Below are 22,620 nucleotides of genomic sequence, written 5' to 3' on the forward strand. Positions count from 1 at the left end.
GTACGGTCACTTCAAATGATCCTCAGCAACATAACATCTGAAGCTCCAAGAAAACGTTACACATGTATCACCGCTAGCTTAGCCGTAGTACACAGTCAAAGCTTGCTAAAACAGAACGCAATGAGCTGGTGGGTCAACAACAAGTTGAGGTCGTCAACCAGGTCGACATTACACATGAGCTGCAAAGACTCGGCATCTATCAGTTTTTTTTCTTTTTGAGTCCTTCCGCCTCCAACTGGTGGAAAATCTATCGATATAGCTTCGTAGCGCTTGGGAGACATTTTTTTTTTACTTTTAGCGGTCTCTCCGGGAAATTGCGATTTTGCGACCACAACTATATGCGCAAATCCAACCAATCTTAAACTTTACATGATGTGAAGTAAGAGCTTAATGTTAAGAGTGGTCTTGACTACAAGGAGTTAGTTTTCACCTGGGCGTAGGGGGGGAATCACTCCCATGATTCCCCGCTTGCCTCGATATCATCTTTAGTTATTGTTTTGATTGAGAGCCCCCTGACGGCAGATTTTACATACCGTGCGTTTAAAGAACAGGTTTAGCATCGTTACTGACATTTATCAACATTTTGTGCTCTTTAAACCTAAATAACTCCGCCCACTAAGCATGTTCCTTAGAATTATATTCAACCTACTTAGTAAGGGTACTCAGGAGACTAAAACAGTTGAAACTATTTTTGCAAACTCACTTGCTCATCTAAGGTCATTGAAAAAAAATTAAAGCCTCAAAAACATCAAAACTTTTTTTTTTTTTTTAAAAGCAGCCGCAACAATCAGGGATTTTATGCCACAACATAAAACTGACAGATGGGAGAGATTGTTTCTTAAACGTGTTGTCAGGGGTGTACGGGTTTAAGGGGTCGAGCACCTGCTCCAAAAGAAACTCAAAAAAGGGGTTTAGGAGTATTTAGAAATTATGCAGTGAAGCCATAACTTTCCTTTTTGATGTTTTATTTTTCGTCACTGATACCGTACTTTTAAAGTGACTTTCACTTCTCTTCTTTGTTTTATTTTTTATTTATTTATTGGGGACCCCCAGGAAACCTCCCTCAGGCACTCCTGGTGGTACCCAGGCCTTATGTTGGGAAGCCTACATCCCAAATATGTGCACTTTGTTTCTCTCCACCCTGAAAGTGGCCATGTGCTTCCGGGGGTGGTTCACCACAACATTTAGGCTGCCTCTTGTCCCCTGTCATCACTTTAAACACACTTCAATCAGTGTGAAACTTTTTCCCCCCTCTTCTTCTTCTTCTACAAAAAAAAAGAGAAAAAAATGTCTCTTCTTACTGTCAGCTACCCGCCACCCCAGATGCCATATTTAGGATACAAATGTGAAGAGATGACAGCGTTGTAAAATGGTGCCCGTGCTGAGATTATAATTAACATTTCCAACCTACATCACTCTCCCTCCCACTTCTCCTTTTTTTCTCTCTCTCTCTCTCTCTCTCTATTCACCAACTCCTCCTGTAGCCTACAATAAATGGGAAAAAATGCAAGAAGAAAAGGAGAGAAAGGGAGAAGGGAAAAGAAAAGAAAAGGGAGATGGAGGAGGACAAGGAGGAGGAGAGTGAGAGAGAGAGAGAGAGAAGAGGGTGACCAAAGAGAGGGGAGGAGGGAGGGGGAAACGGCGTATGCTTGTATACAACCCTGATTTCCATTTTTTTCCCAACTCGTAATGTATTTAATTCAAGTGAAACGTAATCATGACGTGTCGTGTCATTAATCTCCTCGCCGCCTCTCCCGTAAGTACACTGAGTCTTTACTTTCAACATATATCCTATATCTCCACACATCTAGTTTAATTTAATCCACCACTGTTTACTCTGTTTACATGTACACTTTTATGCATGGTGGCGTGAAACACTCGGGGATGAAACATTTCCCAAAAATTGTTGAATTTATTGCGACTGTTGTTGCCCTTTTTTCTCTCTCTCTTGCTCACGAGCAACACTCGGGGATAATGGCCAATTTTGTAGTTCTTGTTGTTGTGTTTTTTAATTTCTCAGCCAGCTTTTTTTTTTTTTTGGGTAGGGGGGGAGATGTGTGAGCTAGCACGTGAAGCTATAGACGTGCATGTATGTATGTTACCGTGCGCTCCGGACCACTTTACGTGTGTGTCATGTATGTAAGCCGGTGTATGTGCTGCGTGTGGCCGACATTCATGTAGCCCCCCCCCCCCCCTCGCCCCGCACCTCCTCCCCGTGACATGACAAAAAAAAAACGGGAGAAATGTTGCCGTTTTCTCACTATAATTCCGGTTTAACATGCGGAGTAAGTCGATTCGGGAAGTCAAACAAGAGATGAAAGGGGCGACTTTTAAAATGGTTGCAAGTGCACTAAAAAGTCACTCGGAAGTGGTTAAAGATGTATTCTTTTAAATTCGCGTAACTTTAACCCAAGTTGTGGGGGAGCTAGGCGATATTTCTATCCACATGAGGAACGACCTCCTCTCCCGTTTTTTTTTTTGGTAACCTCTCTTTGGAAAACGACCTAAAAAAAAAAAAAAAAAAAGAAAGTCGCTTTGACCAAAAAAAAAAAAAGAGGCTCACTATAAGTTCTCGGTGCGTAAAGCGTAGATTTTGAGAAGCAGCAGACATATTGTCCGGGAAGAAAAGTGGATTTTTGTGCATGTTGGCAAGTAATTTGTGGGTAGATGCGATTAGCTTGACTAATTCTTTTGTTGGACTCGCATTAAGGCATTGTGTTGTGTGCATTGTTTTCGAGATAAGCACCGTCACTTTGATGTGGGATGTGCGCACCAAAACGCATCCGCAGGGCTGCAAATAGTCCCTTAAAAAACCTTATATAGCCTACTGTCCCCCCCCCCACCACCACCACCACCACCTTTTACTACAATGTTTACTACAAGCCCGTTTACTTGTCCTAACATCACCTCCAAGCTCAGAAAGTAGCATAGCAAGTGTGGCATGCAAACGTTGTAGTCGTGTGTGTGAGTGTTGCCAAATTGTATTCTGCAAAGAGAGAAGTTGCCGGTTCTGTGAAAAAAAAAAAAAAGAGCGTTTTTGGACAAGATGTCGCTTTTTTGGGGGTGGGGGGGGGGGGACTGATGTCGGTCTGCGAGATTGGCAGAGGATCCAAGATGAAAACCATGATGGCACTTTTTTTTTCTCTTCCTCCTCCCGTCCTCTCCCCTCGCTCGCTCACTCGTCTTTTTCCCCTCCCTTAATCTTTTGTATAGAAAATTTAAGAACAAAATGGAGCAGGGGAGAGAGCGATAGATAGGCTGACATGACACACACGCCACCCCCCCGACTTCCCAAAAAAAAAAACTACGTCCCCACTGTTTTCTGATGTTTAATCGCGTTTTTATTTTCGGACAAGCATCTGCGAGCAGGGGTTAATCTCATTTCTTTTTTTTTTTTAGAGAGGGTGGGTTGTTTATTAGTGCATTGTTTAGTTGATGGTTATTTATTTCATTAATGTGCCTCTAATTGAGATGGCCGCGAGAGAGAAGAGGGGAAAAGAGCGACTGAAAATGGTTGCACGTTATTGACGCACATCACAGGGGCGAGGAGGAAATTCCTCATGAGATAAGGCGCAGACGTGTCATCTGGGTTGACCGAAGAGACACTCCTGTCGCCCTTTTTCTGGATCCAGAGGAATATGTTTAGGGATCCTGAAATGTCCTATTTTTAAATCCGCCAGAAATGTCACACTTTTGATTTTGAGAGAGCGAGTGCACAGTAAGAAGTAGGTTGACATTGCTGGCTTGTCCTATAAACAGAGATGTTGTGAAGGGCTCTTAAACTCTGTTTACTTCATCTCTCATTCGAGCATGTTTTACAATTCATCCAAGGAAGACATGTTGCTTAAATCGTAGATACATAAACCACATTTTATTTGCTTATCTGCGCAAAAAAAGGTGTAAAAATCCATAAAGAAAACTGTAAAGATTCTTGTTCAAATCTTTGCTTTTCATTGGATATTTCCCCACAGAGACTTTTAAAACTCTAAATCTTAATTTAAAAAAAAAAACACAAAAACTTTAAGACTCCATATAATATAGAATTTCTAAAAGGAAAAGAATCCTCTTCCTTTTCTGAAAAAAAAAAAAGTATCCCCCTCCTCCGCCCCTACCGGGTGTCTCCTTCTTCATCTGAGATGCTGCTTCACATTGCGAACACTCAACAATAAAAAAAAAACCTACTGTACTAATGCATTATATAGTGTCCCATGTTTAAAAAAAGAAAGGGGTCTAATGGTTTTTGCTTCATTCAGACCTTTTTTTTTTTTTCTTCGCTATTTGTGCTCAAGTAGTGTCCTCCTCCTCCGCCTCCTCCCAATCTTTGTACACACTGTACTGTACTTGAAGGGGCACATACACCCCATCCAGGTGGCTCTTAGGGAAGAGAAAGACACAGAGGGAGAGAGAGTAAAAAGGAGAGGAGTGTAGCACCAATCAAGGCTTCTGATTGATATAATTGGGTCATTAGTGCGCTGCGGGAGAGGCACCTGCTTGCCCTCGGTTAGGCAGAATCTACTGCATTGTGACATTTTGAGACTGTTGAGAGTTCTGCTGCCTGCTCGGGATTAGCGTGTATTTAGAGCATTAGGGTCTTACTTAAATAGTACGCCACTTGTGCCACTTGTGTCGAGTTGGCAGACCAGTTTTTCCAACCGATTTTTATTTTATTTTTACCCCACAGAGGCGGACCGACAGGTACACGGTTGAATTCTTCTACTGTTTTTTTGTGCTTGACTTCATGGCAAAAGCGAAGCGAAGCAGTTCAAACTACCATCGGAAAGGTCCCCGGGGGGGGGGGGGGGGACTGTGAGTAAAAACAGCAGGTCAAGCACAACACAAGAGCCGAAGTGGTCGAAACACCTCGACGCTGTGAGGCCTAAAAGAAGAAGAAGTTTAACCCCACGTTTGTTCGTTTGAATCCGTGGGTGAATGGATGTGACCAATTTCCCTTAAACTTTCCAAAACTGGAAATGTGACAAGTGCGCCCATTTTGGGAAAGCCTGTAAAAGTTAGAGAGGGAGTAAAGCAGTTTCCCACGCTCTCTTCTTCATTCTTTACACATGTATTTTTAAGCTTTTAATACTGTGAAGATCCCTGTTGTTGTTTCGTCTTGAAGTGAATCAAAATGTTTGCACTATTATCCCGATGTTTAGCGCCACTTCCCTCCTGATGACGGCCGGCTTTTCCCGCTGTTCAGAACAGCTATGGATTCTATAGGCTGCCTGAATTTGAAGGATTTGTCTTGATTCATGTTCTGTCTATAAGTGCAAGCATCAAAAACTAGTGTTGACACCTTCATGAAGTTGTATTGGGAGCGCATTAAGAAGGTGTTACCAAAAAAAAAAAAAAGAAAAAAGAAGAGCACATGCTCTGCAAATTTCCCCAGGGGGTGAGTTAAAGAATCATCCTGTGTTAACAGTTTCTATTTTCTCTATAGGTGCTCACATGTCTGATCTGCGGTACACATATTCCACAAGGAGGTCGCAGTGTTGGGGTCAGCGCCTCAGGGGGGTTCGGGGGGGGGGGGGGAGGAGGGGAGGAGTTGGTATCTTCATCAAGGACAGTTGTTACCAAGCGGGTTTGGAAGCATTTTCATATTAAGAACGTTTTGGGTATTTGAGTGACAGATTCAAGTACTCATTGGGAAATTTTGATTAGAGATTTAAGACATCATGCTCTTGTTCGTTCCGACGCTTCTTTTTCTCTCAACCCCCTGCAGGTGATCTCCCAACGTTCAAAGGTAAAACACAACTCGCCGCCTTTTGCCTTTCGCGCGCCCCAAACCCAATTCTTCTTTTTAAGGCCTCGGAGTCTCGAATCAAGACGAGTCAGTCGATGCCTCCGCTCATTGGTTTAGACACAGCGCGGCCCGTATGACTCCGAGCGAGGGGGGCCTCGTTTTCTCTGCTAGCAGTTGCTGTGATGTTTTTTTTTTACGATTCGCTCGCTCAGATCTCCCCAGTTTGGCACTTTTTGCAACTGCTTTGGGTGAAGTGTCTGCTCGTGTTCTCAGCCCGAAGGTGGAATTCATTCAGAAAGACGCAGGAGGAGATGGAGAGTAGAGGGCGAGGAAGAAGAAGAGATCGGGGGAAGGTTAGAGGAGAGGAAGAAAAGGGATGGTGTTCAATGTGAGAAAAGGTGGAAGTGGGGAATGTTGGCTTGTGTTCTCAACTGAAGGAGGTCTTCATTCAGAAAGAGCAGGAGGGGATGAAGAGGAGAGGAAGTAGGAAGGTTTGGCAGTAAATGCCGAAAAAAAAAAAGCGGTAGGATAACGTTAAATGTAGAGAAGGAAAAAGTGGCTTTTTTTTTTTTAACCAAATTCCATCGGTGGCCTTCAAGAGATCAAGAGGCGTAGGTTTCAGGTGTCATTTTTGCTAATTTTTTTCTTTGCCTCGCTCACAAAATATAAAAAAAAAGACCAACCACTTATCAGCCTGTAGCCTTCTGAAGGACAATTCTTTCCAACAGCGCGAGTGCCAGGTAGCCTCGTTCTCAAGGTAGACTTGCGGCCTCTTTATTGGCCCGAAAAAAGAAAAACTCAAACTGATTCACAGAAGTCGCACTTCCTGTACCTGTCATATCTTAACAGTAAGTGGTAGAGGCACAGTGGGAGACTTTTTTTTTTTACCCCCTTATCATTGCTGGAGCTGAAGATGAGGGGAGGGGGAGGGGGGGGGGGAGCGCGAGCCAGACAAAGTTGGTGCGAGGCAGTGAGTGAAGCAAGGGGGGGGTTCAGGGAAAGGTGAAGTAAAGGAAATGAATACCGTCTGTGGGGAAGTCGGCCACGTGACCACGCGATAAAAACCACAGGGCCAAATTATACTGTACCGCACAGAGCGCCGACTCCCCCCCCCCCCCTCTCTCTCTTCCTCCTCCCTCAAGTCGCTCATCCTCGCTTTTCCCTTACACATTCTTTGCGGTCAGTCTCACATACAATCATCCCCCAACGGACACCTCACCTCGCGCCGACTTCATCACACGAGAGTTGGAGTAATAAGGTTGAAAGAAAAGATGCACTCGTGAGGACACAAAGAAATACACACAGCTCCGAGGATCCAGGCCCGAGACCTTGGAGAGGCTTATTTTTAAAGGGTCATAGAGAAGGACACGGGCAACAAGGAGACAAACACTACAAGAAGGTAGTTCAAGTACAGAGTTTGATTCCTGGTTGTCTCTAATCTCCAGGGTTTCAAACCAACGATGGGTCACAACATTAATCCTAAATCGCAGAATCTTGTAAAGAAGAAAAAACATGTTTGCCATTCAAAATATTTTGCCCATCAGTCCATTTCTCCAAATCCAAATCTCCCAAACAAAAGGTTTTTCGACTCAGGAAGCGATGGCCTGATCCAAGGGTGCAGTCAGAAAGTTATTTAGATAACTTTTTTTTTTAACAATGTCCCCAGACTTTCTGTTTCCACACTGGCTGACATTTTTTTGACAATGTCAAGCAACATGGACGCGTCGAGATGGAGTTGAAAGGACGACCTCGACCCTGAGGTTCCATGTGAGGAATCGTAGCCTGCAGACAAAAACAGATTATGGATCATTTTGGGACAAAGACTGTGCAAAACTGTTGGATCTCAATGTAGTTTCTTACCTGGGCTCACAGGGGAAACGACATAACGTGCATATTTTTGCATCCAAATCCACAGTTTAATTTTTCAAGTATTCGATCCATGATCCATTTATTCTATAAAACCTACTCTTAGTGTTTTTGACCTTACGGTGAAAATCAAAATGCCCACGTTGCCGGACAGTAAGCTGAACTTTGTGAGCAGACAGCTGCTTCGAAAAGCTTAAATGTTGTCGGATAAAACCGTTAACGGCAATGCGTTCTCGGACTTCATTATGGCGGATTGCGTCCAGCGTCTTCCCGCTCCAAGGGTTCTCTTTAAGACGGTCAACACCTGCAGAAACCCTAATGGACAATAAGACTCCGACTACGAGCCACAACCAGAACATTTCAAAAATCTTGTAGCCTCAATTACAGTTTGTGTTTCCCTTTGTTTATGGAGATTAGGTGTTCACAGGCTGAACTCTGCAACGCGGGGCGAGTGCAAAATGGTAAAAGACTTAACCGTTTGGAAAGGCACAGCTTACAACACAATGACACTCGTATCATTAATATAAAGCTCAACAGATATGGCGCTTCCTGCCCACACACACACACACACACTCTATTGGAGTCATAAAGTGAAAGGTGTTCACACCCTCACATTTACAATTATGATGTGTTTTGTGCCGGCGTGTACGGACCTGCACTAACTGCTTTCACAATAAAAGCGTATCACTCAGTGGATGTTTACACAATGACTTACAGAAAAAAGAAACTTGTCTGAACATATTGTGCTCCGATTCCCTTTGCAACTATTTTTAAGGGAAGTGATGCATGACTCAGCAACCCCCCACCTGCTTGACACACACCTTGCAACACAGTTGTCGGAGTAGGTGTCAGGTTTTTTAAACAATGCTTATTCTTTGAGAGGAGTGGCTAAAAAAGAAAAAAAAGAAAAAGAAAAGACAGTTGACATATTGACCTCTATCGTAAAAACTCATTTCCAGAGAAGGTAAATGAGGTCTTTGAATCTCATATTTCAAGTTACGCCGCAATTACCGTAATGAAAACAACCACGGCTAACGCTTAACACGGCGACCATATGCTTTTAAGCTGTCATTACCGTGCGGATGGCAATGTCGTTAACACTGAATGCAATTTCATCGACAGAAATGCAGAGGTAAACAACTCGGGTGAAAGAGCAGGAGAAATGCTTCTTTTCTTCGTTTTTTTTTTTGTCCCTCCCTTTTCAACATTTGACTTCGGCTCACATTTGCACCTTGACATTAAAAATGCATTTCCTCGGCGTGCTTTTCTAAATCAGGTTTTTCCTCCGTGCCTTTGCAAAACTGCAGCATGCATCACTTTCTTCTACAGCATTCAAGTCTTCTAAAAAAAAAAAAAGTGACAGTTAGCACCTTGTCGAGGAACCTGCATGAGCTATTCATGTGTGATTTCTTTTTTGGAGTGCAGTTGCCGATAAAAGCACGGCAATTTGCACATTTGGAATGAATGTGTTTGGAGGTAATGTGGACAGATGTATGTAGGACCATGTCCAGGGGGGGTGGGGGGGGGGGGGGGGGTTAATGTAGGTATCTGGATCTTCACTGCTTCCTTGTTTTATTTACACCTGGTTTTAATGTGCCTCTGCTCCACCTGTTCCAATCTGATTTGTGTCCCTCAGTCGCCCCTTCCCCCTGCATCCTTTTGCTGCACCTTATCTCCCTCTCTCCATCTATCCAAATCGTCTTTATTGGCATGACAGGGGCCGGTGGGTTGGCGACGGCCACCGTCACGCTGGAACAATGCATTGTGATGCTGATATTCATATGATAATTCCATCAGACTTAACACTGCTGCAGATACATTTTGCACCCAGTCCTTTCTGTTTCTCTCTCTGTGCATACGTCTTTGTGTTGACTTTCTCCAAATGATTTTTCAAATCTGTTGTTCTTCTCTTCATGTTATGCCCCAGCCTGCCACTCCACCGCTCTGATTTCTCTCCCAATTCTCTGTTCCAGCATGTCCGTCCCTTTACCTTTATTTCCCCCCCTCAACACCACGCTGGCAATCACGTTAAATCATTTTCATTCACATGGCTTCTGACAATGTGTGGTGTTTTTTTTTTTTTTTTAAACGCTGCCCAGTTTTCTAACTGCACTGTGTTTCCCTCTGTCTCTCTCTTTCTTTCTTTCTCTCTGTCTGCCTCCTTTCTCATTTTTTGCTCTTCGCCATGTTGGCAGGGCCCAATCTACCAGCTGATATCAGCATTCCCTGGCACGCCGCCAACTGGCAACACTGCAGGAGAGAAAGAAAGAGAGAGAGAGAGAGAGAGAGAGGGAGAGAGAATGAAAGAAAATTAGTGAATAATAGACGGAGGGAGGGAGCGAGAGAATGAGAGGGGGATGGGAGGAGTATGAATCAGGGAGAGAAAGAAAGACAGAGAGGGGGGGAAAGGGAAGACAGGGAGAGAAAGAACAATAATGGTGGATTAAGAAGGGAGTCTATGTGTGAGAGTGTGTGTCTGTGCTTGTGTGTGTTTATGTGATTGATATGGTGTGATATCCCTGTGAGTCATAGCCGAGCTAAAATGTCAACTGGCTACATGAGAATCTCTTTGTCATCCAGGCTCAGTGACACTCACACACACACACACACACACACTCTCACAAACACAAATCCAACAGATCTTATAAACACATATGTGAACATAGCCGCCGCGCGAACACAAATATGGGCGTCACACCTGCGAACACAGATGTTCCATTGTTTTTTTTTTTCACCACAATGATTGATGACCTTTTGTTTTGTTGTGGGCGCTCTCTCTGCTGCTCCTCAACGCCGCCGAATGATGGACGGAAAAACAGCCGATGTGCATAAATCCACTCGAACTCGTGCAAACTGCTGTGCACTCAAAATATTTTTGGGCGTGTGAGCGTGGCCTGCCAAAAATGCTTGTGTGTGTGTGTGTGTGTTCAATATGCTGTATATCACACTTTACATTTTAGCTGACTCTGTTTAACTGGGGGGCGGGGGTGACGGGTTGCAGTGCAGTCAACAAAACATTGGAATGAGCTTACATTTGTACTTAAAGGAGTAACCATGACTAAGCAGTGTGCGGGTCAAATCCACCACGCCCCAAGTAGCAGATTTAACAAATATTTCTGTGCATAAGTGCGTCCAATCTGTGTGTTTGTGTGTGTGTGCGTGTGTGTGTGCATTTAGCAAAAAGCTGCTACTGTATGAGTGTACAGGAAGGGTGTGTGGGGAAGTCAAAACATTGCGCGCCCATCCTGTTTGGGACAGTCCATGTCCTGTGGTGGGTGCCCTTAAACTCCTCAACACACACTCACACACACACACACACACACACACACACACACACAGACAGATACACACCGGTGCAGATTCACACTCCGACTAATCATCCCATATGCTGCTAACAGTAGGCTATGCTGGAGCGCTCAGTGAACACATGCAGAAGGAAGAACAGGTGCACACCTGTTACATGTTGAAGTGTAACGCATACGCCCACGCAGACTGAAGAGGAAATGAAGATCAAAATGCAGATTTTACTTTGTACTCAGCATTAACATGCATTTAAAGGATGCCATAATGAGCATGCATTTGATTTGCTGGAATTAGCATTTGTCATAAAAATACATTCAAAGGGTCTGGGTGCAAGTTGGCTTTCATCCTGTTTGACAGAAGTCTGCTACCTGCAGTTCATTGCTCGATATTTCAAAAGCACTCACACCTGCAATCACACTGAAAAAAAAAAGTTTTTATCTAGTATATTGGAGCATCATACGGTGCGAAAGTGTGCTTTTTTTAGGGGGCCCTGATGGCCTATCTTGTTAGGTTGAGCCCCATGTACAGAGGATGTAGTCCTCCAAAGGACTGGCTTGGGCTCAAGTCCGTCTTGCGGCTCCTTTTCCCTCAAGTCGTTCCCGACTCTCTCTCCCGATTTACTACTTGATCCACTGTCCTTTTTAAAAGAAAAGGTCAAAAATAATTCTTAGAAAAACTGCCTCTTACAACTTAATTTCAAGTGCATCATTATTGGATTGTGTGATAAGAAATAATCCAGACTAAAGTCCCATTAGTCATCATGGTGTCATCCGGGGTTTTATTTTTGCTTGTTTTTGTCCCCAGAAAATTAAAGGAGGAGGCTGCCACAGAAGTGCGTCCCCAATCAGCCAAGACACTAAAGAATGGCATAACATCACACGCACTGCTGGTAATCCTCACCCTTCTAATACACACTCACATACATATATACGATGCATTCAAACCAGACACAGACATTGTAACCGACTATGCAAACAATTGCCATTTGATTCTGTCTATGTGTTTGGTTGTTTTTTTCGAGATCTGGTCAAGGTCATAGCAGTCGAGGATAAAAATGCACAAATGCAAATTTAACCTTTCCTCTTGTTTTTTTTTTTTAAGCCTTCTTAAGTCATCTGCTCCACTCACTATCTGCCTCTCTCCTTCTGTTTTGTGTTTTGCACTGATAGAGGATGGATTCTCCACCAGAGTGTGTGCTGTCTCTTTCTTGTGAGCAGCCCCAGTCCCCCCCTACACTGCCATCCCTGGACCACAGCCCTCAGGCCTCCTCTCCTCACACCCTGCTCTCTCTACCCGACAGCCCCGTTGCACTGCCCATTCAAAGCCCCGAACCTTCCCCTCAAAGCCTGGACATCACACCTTATTTCCCCCTCTCCCCTTTTCCCCTTCAGGAGGAAAACATCAATCAACCTGAAATTGATGAAGAAGACGAAGAGGAAGGGCTGGATGGAGTTCCTCCATCCCCAACCCCGGCGGTTGCTTTGTTCCCAGGAGGAGGAGGGGGACAAGACGCTGCATGCAGCCCTTGTTTGGACTCCTCTCCTCCTGCCACGCCGTCAGCGCCAGTCCTCGGGTTTGGAGCCCTGGAGCTCGCCCTCTCATCAGGGCAAAGTGGAAACTGCAGCGACGAACTAGACCTCCAGCTGTTCCAGAAAGATACCGTCACCAGGGCGACACCTGGAGTCGGGGGGGCCTCATCAGGACCTGCGCTCAGGTTTCCCTGTCACGTTTGCGGGAAGAGATTCAGATTCCAAAGTATTTTGTCCCTTCATGCCAGAGCTCACAGTCTGGACCGAGACCGCCGAGCCACAGCCCTGTACCGGACTGGACTCCCCTCGGCGCCGCTGAAGCAGCACCTCAAAATCCAAAAGAACCACAAAGACTTAATCAAGAATCACAGAAGTCCCTCAAACCAGCGTTTACTGCCGGGGACTCTTATCCAGCATCTCACAGAAGAAGAGGATCTTGATGGTGAAGTCAAAGCTCTAGATGATGGCCAGACAGACCAGAACCCAAACTATTTACTGGATGACAGCACACCGCTGACCCCTCCGCTCACAGAAGACCCCATTTCCGTGACCTCTCCCTATTCTGCTACAATCTTGGAATGCGCGTCCACTCCCATAGCACCTACGTTCCGCTGCCACGCTTGCAAAGGAAAATTCCGCACGGCCTCGGAGTTGACCCGCCATGTCCGCATTCTCCACAACCCGTATAAATGCACTCTTTGTCCTTTCTCTGCCAGCCAAGAAGAGAGCCTTGCGTCTCACTTGCAGGAGTGCCACCCTTCCCCTGACATACCTGCCCTGCCAACAGCCTTCAATTCCCGGCCAGTCATCGCGACCCCCGACACTCCTGTTCCCACCCCAACGCATACCCCGGCCCCAACCCCGAGCACCCCACAGCAGACGCCGGCTGCCACAGCGGCTGCATCCGCCGCACTGCCAGCGTTTCGATGTGAAACTTGTGGACAGAGGTTTACCCAGTCTTGGTTTCTGAAGGGACACATGCGTAAGCACAAGGATTCTTTGGACCATAAGTGCCAGGTATGTGGCCGTGGCTTCAAGGAGCCTTGGTTCCTCAAAAACCACATGAAAGTACATCTTAACAAACTCGGGCTGAAGGCAGGGCTGGGAGGCCTCGGGGGGCCAGGAGGCGCTGATCACCAGGCCAAAGGCTCTGCTGCTAATCAGTCTCTCAACGCCCTCTATTCGAGCCTTCTTCTGGCCCAGCGAGGAGGCGGCAGAGGTGGACAAGGTCGATCGGAGAGGGAAACCGGAGGCAGAATCGGATTGGGCTCGAGCAAGTCGGCCATCTTGGGCTACCTGGGGTTGCCCAGTGATGGCAGTGGAGCCAGCTGCATGGAAAGACTTCAAGCGGTGGCTCAGGTGGCAGAGATGGGAAACGGTGGTGGTGGTGGCAGTATTGGTGGATCAGGAGGAGGGGGAGCAACTAGAGGAGGGGGTGCGGGTGAAGCTACAGCATCAGTTTCAGAGGGAGGGGACCAGGCAACTTGGTGGCAGTTGGTGGCTCGCAGCTTGGCAGTAGCCCAGCAGCAGCAGCAGCAGCAGCAGCAGCAACAACAACAGCAGCAGCAGCAGCAGCAGAGGTCCAATCAGAGAGGTCAACAACAAGACCAGCGAGGCCAAGGTCGGAACTCGGTGATAACTGAGGCCGACCAAGTCCGAGCATACCTTGGAGGCCTCGAGCCAAGAGAAGAGTCCGGCGGAGCGGGAGGGCCATGGGAATGCCCAGATTGTGGAAAACTGTTCCGCAGCCTGCAACAGGTTGTGGTCCACGCTCGCGTTCACACTCAGAGGCCCCCAAAAAGAGGTGGCTGTGAAGAGGAGGGGAGTGGTGGGCGTAGAGGAGCAGAGTTTGGAAGAGGAGGTGGTGGTGGTGGTGGTGGTGGTGACATAAGACTGGATTCTCAGCTACACAGTGGTGGATCCCAACAAACGGGAGACGTGAGACAGGAATCAAAACTGCACAGTGGTGGATCACAACAAGCAGGAGCAGCTACGGGGTTTCACTCAGTCATCTCAAACTTCAAAGGTACAATCGCATACATGCTTTTTCTATTTTGTCTTAAGGTTGTGTTTGCTCACATATGATGGTGTTAGCACAAGAAAATGTGTTTTTATACTGCTCTTCTGTTGCTAATAGAAGCTCTCAGGGGGGGCCTTTACACCGGCTGTTATCTTTACATTTTTCCCACCTTCCTTCTCTTGCAGGAGAAAATGGCATGACATCAGTCTCCTCCATTCCTTCAGTTCCCACCAGGGAGCGAGTGCGTGGTAGAGGGATTAAAGACTGCCCCTACTGTGGTAAAGCCTTCCGTTCTTCACACCATCTTAAAGTGCACCTGAGAGTTCACACAGGTGAGAACTGCTGTGGGTTTAACAAACCACCTTTTCTTTTTTTAACCTTTATAAATCCCTGGAAAGGTTTCATTGAGCATCCTCGCTTTAGAAGCACTACTTTTCTCCTTTTAACACATTCACCCAAGAGAGTTGGCTAGTGCTAATCATAGCCGCTTTACTGCAGGCAACTGAGCAGCTCTACCAGAGCAACTTCTGTTTAAGTGCCTTGCTTGAGGGTATATTAACAGTAGTTCTTCGAGGAAAATCAAGCTACTCCAGGGATTCAAACTGTTAAAGTCTCAGTGAAAAGCTCAATCTTTCCCTGGCCTCTAACATATCCCCTAAGAAAGACACAAAAACATGTCTTTTACTACCCAGTAGTTTTATAGTTACCTTTTTTTCTAGCTCAAAATTATGCAATATGAGAATGGTTTGGCACAGGCTTTTCACATTTATTTTTTGTTACATTTTTTAGTACGTAAACTTAAAGTAAATGCTCAGCAGATCTCTCAATAACTCTCAATAACATGCTTGCATTTAATCTCTCTGAAATTCTGATCTCTAAATCTGTCTCTGAAGTCGGCAAATCTGTTATTTGTTTTTTCTTTCATATCTTTCCTGCGTACCAACAGTCCATATCAGACAGTCACCACCAGGCTCTCTGAACACATAAAGAAACAAATCGAGCGTTTGAGGATGAAGTTAATGAAAAATTGGGAACTCTCACAGCACTCAGTCGCACTCCATATTCATAATACTTTAATGGCACGAGGCAATAGCATGTCTCATTTGCCTCCATTTGATGTGTACTCGATCACAATTCAGACAATTCTTCCATTTTAGAGATGCCACCAATCCCCAGCAACTGGTAACTGGACCACATCCAAGTCTTTTCAGCAAGACAGTGCCCAAAAATGCATTGAATTAAATCTTTTTTTTGCCATTATGAATACTCATCCAGAGCTGACAGGACCTATCAAATCACAGTTTTATTATTCATGATGGCATACAGCTCTTTCTCTCATGCTCCATTGCGTGTCTGTACCATCAAGTGATTACCACATGGTCAGTAATTTAAGTGAAGGCATCAAATTATAATAATATGGTCATGATATTGCTGTCTACTTGAGATTATCGCCCCTTGAAATTTTATATCCCTTTATAATTTCTTGTTAAGCAACGGATCAAATGGTTCACACTTTTGCATGTACATTCGCATTCATTGCTAGAACTGTTTTCTTATTGTGTTCGGTTTTTTTTTTCCCTTCTTTTAAGAATAAAATCATTCATCCTTTCCATATGTAATACATTTCTGTTTTTGATATACCCCCAGTATGTTGCCCTCTCTTCCATGTCTTTCTGGCAGTGTACTTTTTATCTAGTGATGGAATGCTGCCATCTTCCGTTAAAATGTGTAACTACATCTAAAACTGAAATTGGACTCTATTAGTCTTCTTCAATTTGGCTTTCACTGATTTTTGCTACTTGTTGGAACTCCAATACCCTTTCCCCTGCCTTATTTTGTTTCTTATTTCCTTAAGGCGAGAGACCCTACAAATGTCCCCACTGTGACTATGCCGGTACCCAGTCAGGCTCACTGAAGTACCACCTCCAGCGCCACCACAGGGAGCAACGCAATGCTTTGGCAGCGTCCTCCAATTCCTCCTCCTCTGGCCTCACCTCCACTATCAACACTCTGACCTCTGGAACCTCTGGGCTGGCCAAGCAGCGCAGATCCCAGCTCAACCACTGCCCAGTCAACCGAGGCCAAACCGACTCCCCGACCTCTCGGACAGGCCAGCAGTCCTGGCTCCTGGGGCTTCCGGACCAACGGGAGCATCGGAAGGCCCTTGCAGCTCTAAGGGATGTTGATCTGGAGACCCAGTACAGGTATCTGTCTGGGGTGATGGGGGCCCTTTATCAAGGTGGAATGGAAGGGGGCTGGATAAGGGAGGCTCCTGCAACTAAGGCCCCTAAAGTGTCCCGTCGTAAGCCCCTTACTACTAGCCGGATGGTTCAGCCTACAGGTGACAAGGAAGGATCTGCGCCTTCAACTCAAGCAGTAGGGTTTGAACCCCTGGATCTGTCACGTCGCACCTCACCAAGCCTCGGAGGGATGGAGGAGGATGGAATCATGAGTTTAGAGGAAGGCAGAGATGTTGTTGGGGATAGCGGAGGGGATAGTTCAACAGGGGTCAAACTGAGCCAGTGTTTGTTCTGCCCATTCCGTACATCCTCAGCAGAGCTGATGGCAATGCATCTCCAGGTCAACCACACCAGTAAGTCCAGACGCAAAAGAACCCCTTCTACCAACTTGGATGAAGAGGGAGTCCCAAGGGCCACCAAGCCACGGACAGAGCACTCTGACCTGGACTCTCTGGCAGTGTGGAGGCACGGGAGTGAAGTAGAGTCCAAGGCAACCCTGGGGGAATGGTCCTCAACTCAGACCAAGACCCTGAACGGGATCGCCGAAGATAGAGCAGAACATCTGGATGACATCCTCGACCACTCCGAGTCCAACATTACCAACAATGCGAGAGATGGTTTTGCGCTCATGGAGAAGTTCGGGGGCAATGACGGAGAACAAGAAGACGAATTTGAAGAGAATTTGGAGAACAGTAGTTTGGAGGATTCGCAGGACAAGGATCTGAGGATGTCCCTAGCTCTTTCACCAGCCCTGAGCTCCAATCACATGGTGGGGGAGGAGGAACGAGTCTTAACAGACTAACAGGCTTTTTCAAGGCACCACCTCAATGGATTTTCAACGACAATTAACGCGGGATAAAATAAGGAGGGGGTAGCTCTGCAGAGAGAAAAGGGGGTTTAAGGTCAAAGATATATTTGCACCTTAATACTTTCATTTCTGGAGGATTCTTGTTTTCGCCGATCCTTCAAAAGGATGGAGAGAAGAATCACTGCTGTCGTGCTCCCTCCGACATTATTCATCTACCTTATGTCTGACAATGGTCAACAACAAAGTAAAAGCCTGTGTACAAAAGAGCATAGATGCATCGTCTTAGATTTTGGAGGCCACTTTTTCTATGTTTTGTTTCAAGTTTACTTCAAGATAGATGATTTGGAAGAGGACCGCCCATTTCTAAATGAAAGAAGATGATCATTTAGACCTATGGCAGATCCGACATCATTCCACATGCATTTATTCAACACTTATAATGGACTGTTTATCCAAGACTACTATACTGCCCAGGTTAAAGCTTGCTGTAATAGAGATGCTCTCCTGACTGACCACTGAACAGTTTGAAACCTCAAACTTCAAGTTCCTCCGCAGTCCACATAGATATGGGGAAAACGTTGTAGGAAAGTTTCAAGCTGTGAACCTTGGCTAAGCTATTTGGTATTAATTTAAGATATGAGGTAACTGTTGCAGGCTGCGTGCTTTTTCCTCAACTATATATCACTGCCTTGTTTGTCTGAAAAGTGTTTCAAGACGATTGTCCTAAAGAAAAACGGAACGTTTTTTTTTTTTTCTTTTTTCAGTTAGTGCCTGTTCATGTATGTGGTTAAGCGAGTCTCTGGTAATTCTTTGCATCGAGGCTTCGATAGGTCGATTTATTTTATCTGAATATACAGTTTAAAACGATTTAAGTACAGTATATTTGTTCAAAGTGGTTCTAGGGTGTTGTGAATAGTTAAGTTGTAAAAGAAAAGCTAATTTGCAGCGTGATGTCCTTGAAACAGGCTGTGGCCAATTTTTGGTTCAACTTGAGAAGAAGAAAAAAAAAAAAGAAAGCCGTTGGTATAAATAATGAATAATGTGATAAAAGAGGTTCAAAGCTGAGCAATTAGAAAGAGGTTACTGTTAGAAATTCAGTGTTTACAATGGTCCGGGTCGGGTTTGCCAAGCAGCTTAAATGCATGGAAAAAGAACAAAACTACAGAGTGGGAGTCCGGCTGTAGGGACGCAGCTCGAGCCCCCCCCCCCCCCCCCCCCCGAACACAATCAACTGACACACCTTTTCAAAGAGACAGAGACTTAGTAACTGTGTCAAACATGGAACAAGTTCTTTTTTTCTTCGCTGAAGGGAAGATACAGGTAGAGAAGGACAAACAGAGCAGTAACCCTGCCTAAATCTGAGAAACAAAACTGTTTCTCTCTGGGGTACGGCGTCTCGTAGATGAGTAGATTCCCTCTCTTCTTCTTTTTTTTTATATGAAAAGAAAAGACAATGGTAGGAGTTATTATTAAAAACACTAACAAATGCATAGACATCCCAGTAGAATATGTGTAGCTTTTGTAAAGATGACAAGAAGAAGAAAAAAAAAAAAAGAAGCAGACTTTTCTTTATTTTCATTTCAAGATGCTTACAGAAAAAGGTTATCAATATAAGTCATATTGATTATAATGTTTGTGAGCTAAGACTAGTTGGAATGTCTATACAGAGCACTGTGCAAGGTTTGAGTTCCCAAAGTAGTTGTTTTATTTTATTTTTTGACTTTATGGATAGACCAAACGTTTTTTCAATGGAAGTTGTCGACTTTCTGTTGTCGTTTTAAATGTGTGAAGCTGTGGTTTCAGTAGATTTTACTCCCCATCGATTAGCCGTGTCGCTCATCAGCCATCGGTGTATCAGAGATCCAACCGCTGAACTGGTTGTCAAAGAGAGTTCAGATTCAAACAAAATCAGCACAAAAAGTGCTAAAAAAAAATGGAAAACAATCAAATATGTTAATTATTGCAATTTGAAGGTATATTAAAGCTCCTGTGAGGAATTTTAGATCCTCTGTCCTGTACATTTTCTTAACAGAAAATCTCCTTCTTCTTTAGCATACTTTAGCATCTTGCCCGAAATTGTTTTTTAAAGGCTGTTTCGGCAGCAGTCAGCGAATCCCTCCGTCTGACACCTACCCCCCTGCAGTGGATTCAGACAGTAAAAATAACGATATAGAAATTGCAGATCCTTTGGCTGATGGTTTTGTCTGCTTTTGGAGGTCGTTAACAGACCACACTATTCATTTGAGTCTTTTTCATGAGGAGCTAAAAACTCCTCATGGGAGCTTTAAAGGTAAATCTCTGAACATTAGACAGTAATACCCCCTTTACACTATTTATCAACTTGGACTACATTTTGATGGAAGGTATTCTATGATTGTGACCACACCTTAATGTGCATTAATGTGTTTAAGTTCCCTTTTTTTTAGAGCACCTTATGAGTTCTGTAGTGAAAAGTCCCTTAGTGGTGTCTCCTTAACAACTACTGTCAACGCCATCGTGCCTTCTGTTTCAAGCACTTCCTGGTGTATTTTGTAAAACTCACCAAAAGCACTTATTCTATATCTATACACTCTTTCCTCTCTATCTTTGACCTTTCCTCCTCCCCTCTTCCATCATCACCTCAGCCCCATTTTTCTAATCTTTTTCTTCTCCTGTCTTTTATCTCCTGACCCCTCTCTCCTTTTGGGGGGAAGCTGTTCAAACCAGATTTCTCCGCCACAATTCAGGCCCGTTCGGCCTTAAACAAGGCCACTAGGCCTTATTACAATCTAGCATGGCTAGACACTTGAAAGCATAGACTACCTAACCGAGTTAGACGCGTTAAAGTTAATATATATATATGTAGGGTTAGACTACTTTTGGTCGTAATACTAACCCTTGGTAAACCAAAGCCCAAGTCTAAGTGTAACAAATGTTATATTTCATCTCCAAAGGTGCCAAAACATGTCCGATGTGACACTAAAACGTCAGAAAACTTAATCATTCACCTCTCTTTCCTCCCATTTCTCTTACTTTCTTAAACCCCTCTCTCCCTTTCTCTCTCTCTCATGCTTGCTCTCTCTCCACGCCCCTCTCTCGTCCGTAAACTGTCGATCTCTAGCACCACTTGAAGGTGACGTGTACTATCTGGTATTGAGGCCTTTATTAGATTTTTATTTCAGTTCGTGTGGTGTTTGTCCAATGCCGTTGAGATGGAAATATGCTCTTCTTATAATGATAATTATTATTGTTTTCTGGCATTATGGTTAAAAAAAAAAAAAACAAGTAACAAAAAAAAAACAAAAAAAAAACAAGAGAACTGTGTTGTTGAATGTTGTACAGATAGCACTAGAGATGTTGTGTTTTTTTAAAGAGAGCACAAACCCGAGTGATGGTCCCTTCTGCTCCTCCCACCGGCAGACGGGAATAAAACAGCCTGCCGATCAATCCAAATGTCTGATGTGACAGAAATTGTCTCTTGTGATGATGATAAGATTTTTCTCAACAAATCGATTGTGTATGAAGAGTTGTTCTGCGGAGATTTGAATGTAGAAAGGGCAGCCGTTGACTCGAACTTATTTAGCTAATTTCCTGCACAGCAAAAAAAATAAAATTGTCTAAGAGACTTAAAATCTGCACTCGAGATTAGATTTCCACACTTATGGAGAAACGTTATTACTATCAACCCAACACCTAAGAGTCAGACAATCACATGGGACGCTTTTTATGTTTGCATACGCAGCAGTATGTTCAGCCATTTTCACAGAAACACTCCTGAAAACTTTGAGACATGTAGACATCCCTACATCGTCTGAAGAGCAAAAAGAAGATACTGGTGAACAAAAAACAAAGAAGCAGATTCGTTACATGCACGGAGATCTCACCGGTCTCGTGCAAACAGTCTTTTTAGTGCAGGATGTTAATGTCGTCACCGCCTCCTGCTCGCTGTGCCCTCATACCAGCTCACTCTGACTTCAAAAAAAGGAACATTTAGTAGAAGGCTGGCAGGGAAAATTCTGGGTAAAGTTGGAGTAAAAAATCCCAGCTGTTTGTGTTCACACATGCGCCTCACCTCGAAAAACTTCAGGAAGATTTCAGGAGTTTTGTTAGACAGCATTTCAGCTCAACTATATTGATGTAAGAGGAGGAAGCTTTGCTGCAACTGTTGAAATGCACCTTTACATTTCTCCAATGATTGACCTATTTAAACTTCCTGTCACATAGTATACATATGTACACATACGTATTTGAAGAGATGTTAAGAGATTTAACCAGACGTCTGTTTTTTGCGGGCTTCAGACCCCAGCGGGGAAAGAAAAACTAATTTTGGGGGATAAAAAGGTTCCACACTACTTTGCGTTAAAGCAAAATGTGAAATCAGTTTGTCTGACTCTTAGCATTGTCTCTAGAAAAAGTACTTAAATTTTTCATTTGCACAACAGAACGCGACGTGGCTCCAATGTGAATTTTCAAACAAATGTGAAAAGCGCACCTTATCTCTCCTGATTGTAAATCACTTATTTCACACTGAAGAGAACTCTCAAATTAAGTTTGCATCATACGAGCTGATCCTTCATTGGTTAGTAAATACTTTTAATGGTTCTGAAGGTGTTGTTTATTTGAAATGACAAATCTCCTCGAGGTGAGGGGGCCATGCTGGGTTTGGGCTCTTGTGTAGTTTACTGCCATTGCAGTGAGGGAAAACTGATCTAACATAGTAGTGACTAATATGACTTTGTGGACAGATAAAAAAAAAAAAAGAAAATAAAATGCATTAGAAATAAATAAACACAAACAAATGAAGCGGGTCTTTCTTGTTCATGTTTTTTCTGTGATTTCCTTTTTTTTTTCGCTCTTATGTTCATCGACTCTGGATGTGAAGATTTACAAACTGACTTCCTCTTATGCTTGAGACTAAATATTCTTTATGTTAAGAGACGTTAAGGATGTGTCAGTGAATGTACAGGCTGAATCAAGTCGCTTTAAATTGCTGTGGTTTCTCAGAGAGCAAAACAAGAGTTGGAGAAGGGGGCCCTCTTGTGGCTGAAAGTAGAAGTGCGAGAAGATGGCAAACGTTCAGAAGGGTTAGGAACTTAGGACCCTTAAACATTGTTTATATGTTTAATATGTTTAGA

General features: G+C 44.2%; 1 protein-coding gene across 3 annotated transcripts; it reads left to right on the top strand.

The window, feature by feature from the left end:
- Positions 1–1,528: 1,528 nt before the first annotated feature.
- Positions 1,529–22,288, top strand: znf219 (zinc finger protein 219). 3 transcript variants are annotated; one of them, XM_061030914.1, is made up of 5 exons: positions 1,530–1,756; positions 11,714–11,798; positions 12,079–14,464; positions 14,644–14,790; positions 16,314–22,288. In XM_061030914.1, the coding sequence occupies exons 3-5, from the start codon at positions 12,082–12,084 to the stop codon at positions 17,498–17,500; spliced, it is 3,717 nt and encodes a 1,238-aa protein (XP_060886897.1). In that variant the 5' UTR covers positions 1,530–1,756; positions 11,714–11,798; positions 12,079–12,081; the 3' UTR covers positions 17,501–22,288. The 3 variants fall into 3 exon arrangements, with proteins under 3 accessions (XP_060886898.1, XP_060886897.1, XP_060886896.1); XM_061030915.1 differs by lacking the exon at positions 11,714–11,798 and having other exon boundaries at positions 1,529–1,756; positions 14,644–14,736; XM_061030913.1 differs by lacking the exon at positions 11,714–11,798.
- Positions 22,289–22,620: the final 332 nt, after the last annotated feature.

The sequence above is a fragment of the Labrus mixtus genome, chromosome 23 (assembly GCF_963584025.1).
Source record: "Labrus mixtus chromosome 23, fLabMix1.1, whole genome shotgun sequence".
NCBI lineage: Eukaryota > Metazoa > Chordata > Actinopteri > Labriformes > Labridae > Labrus > Labrus mixtus.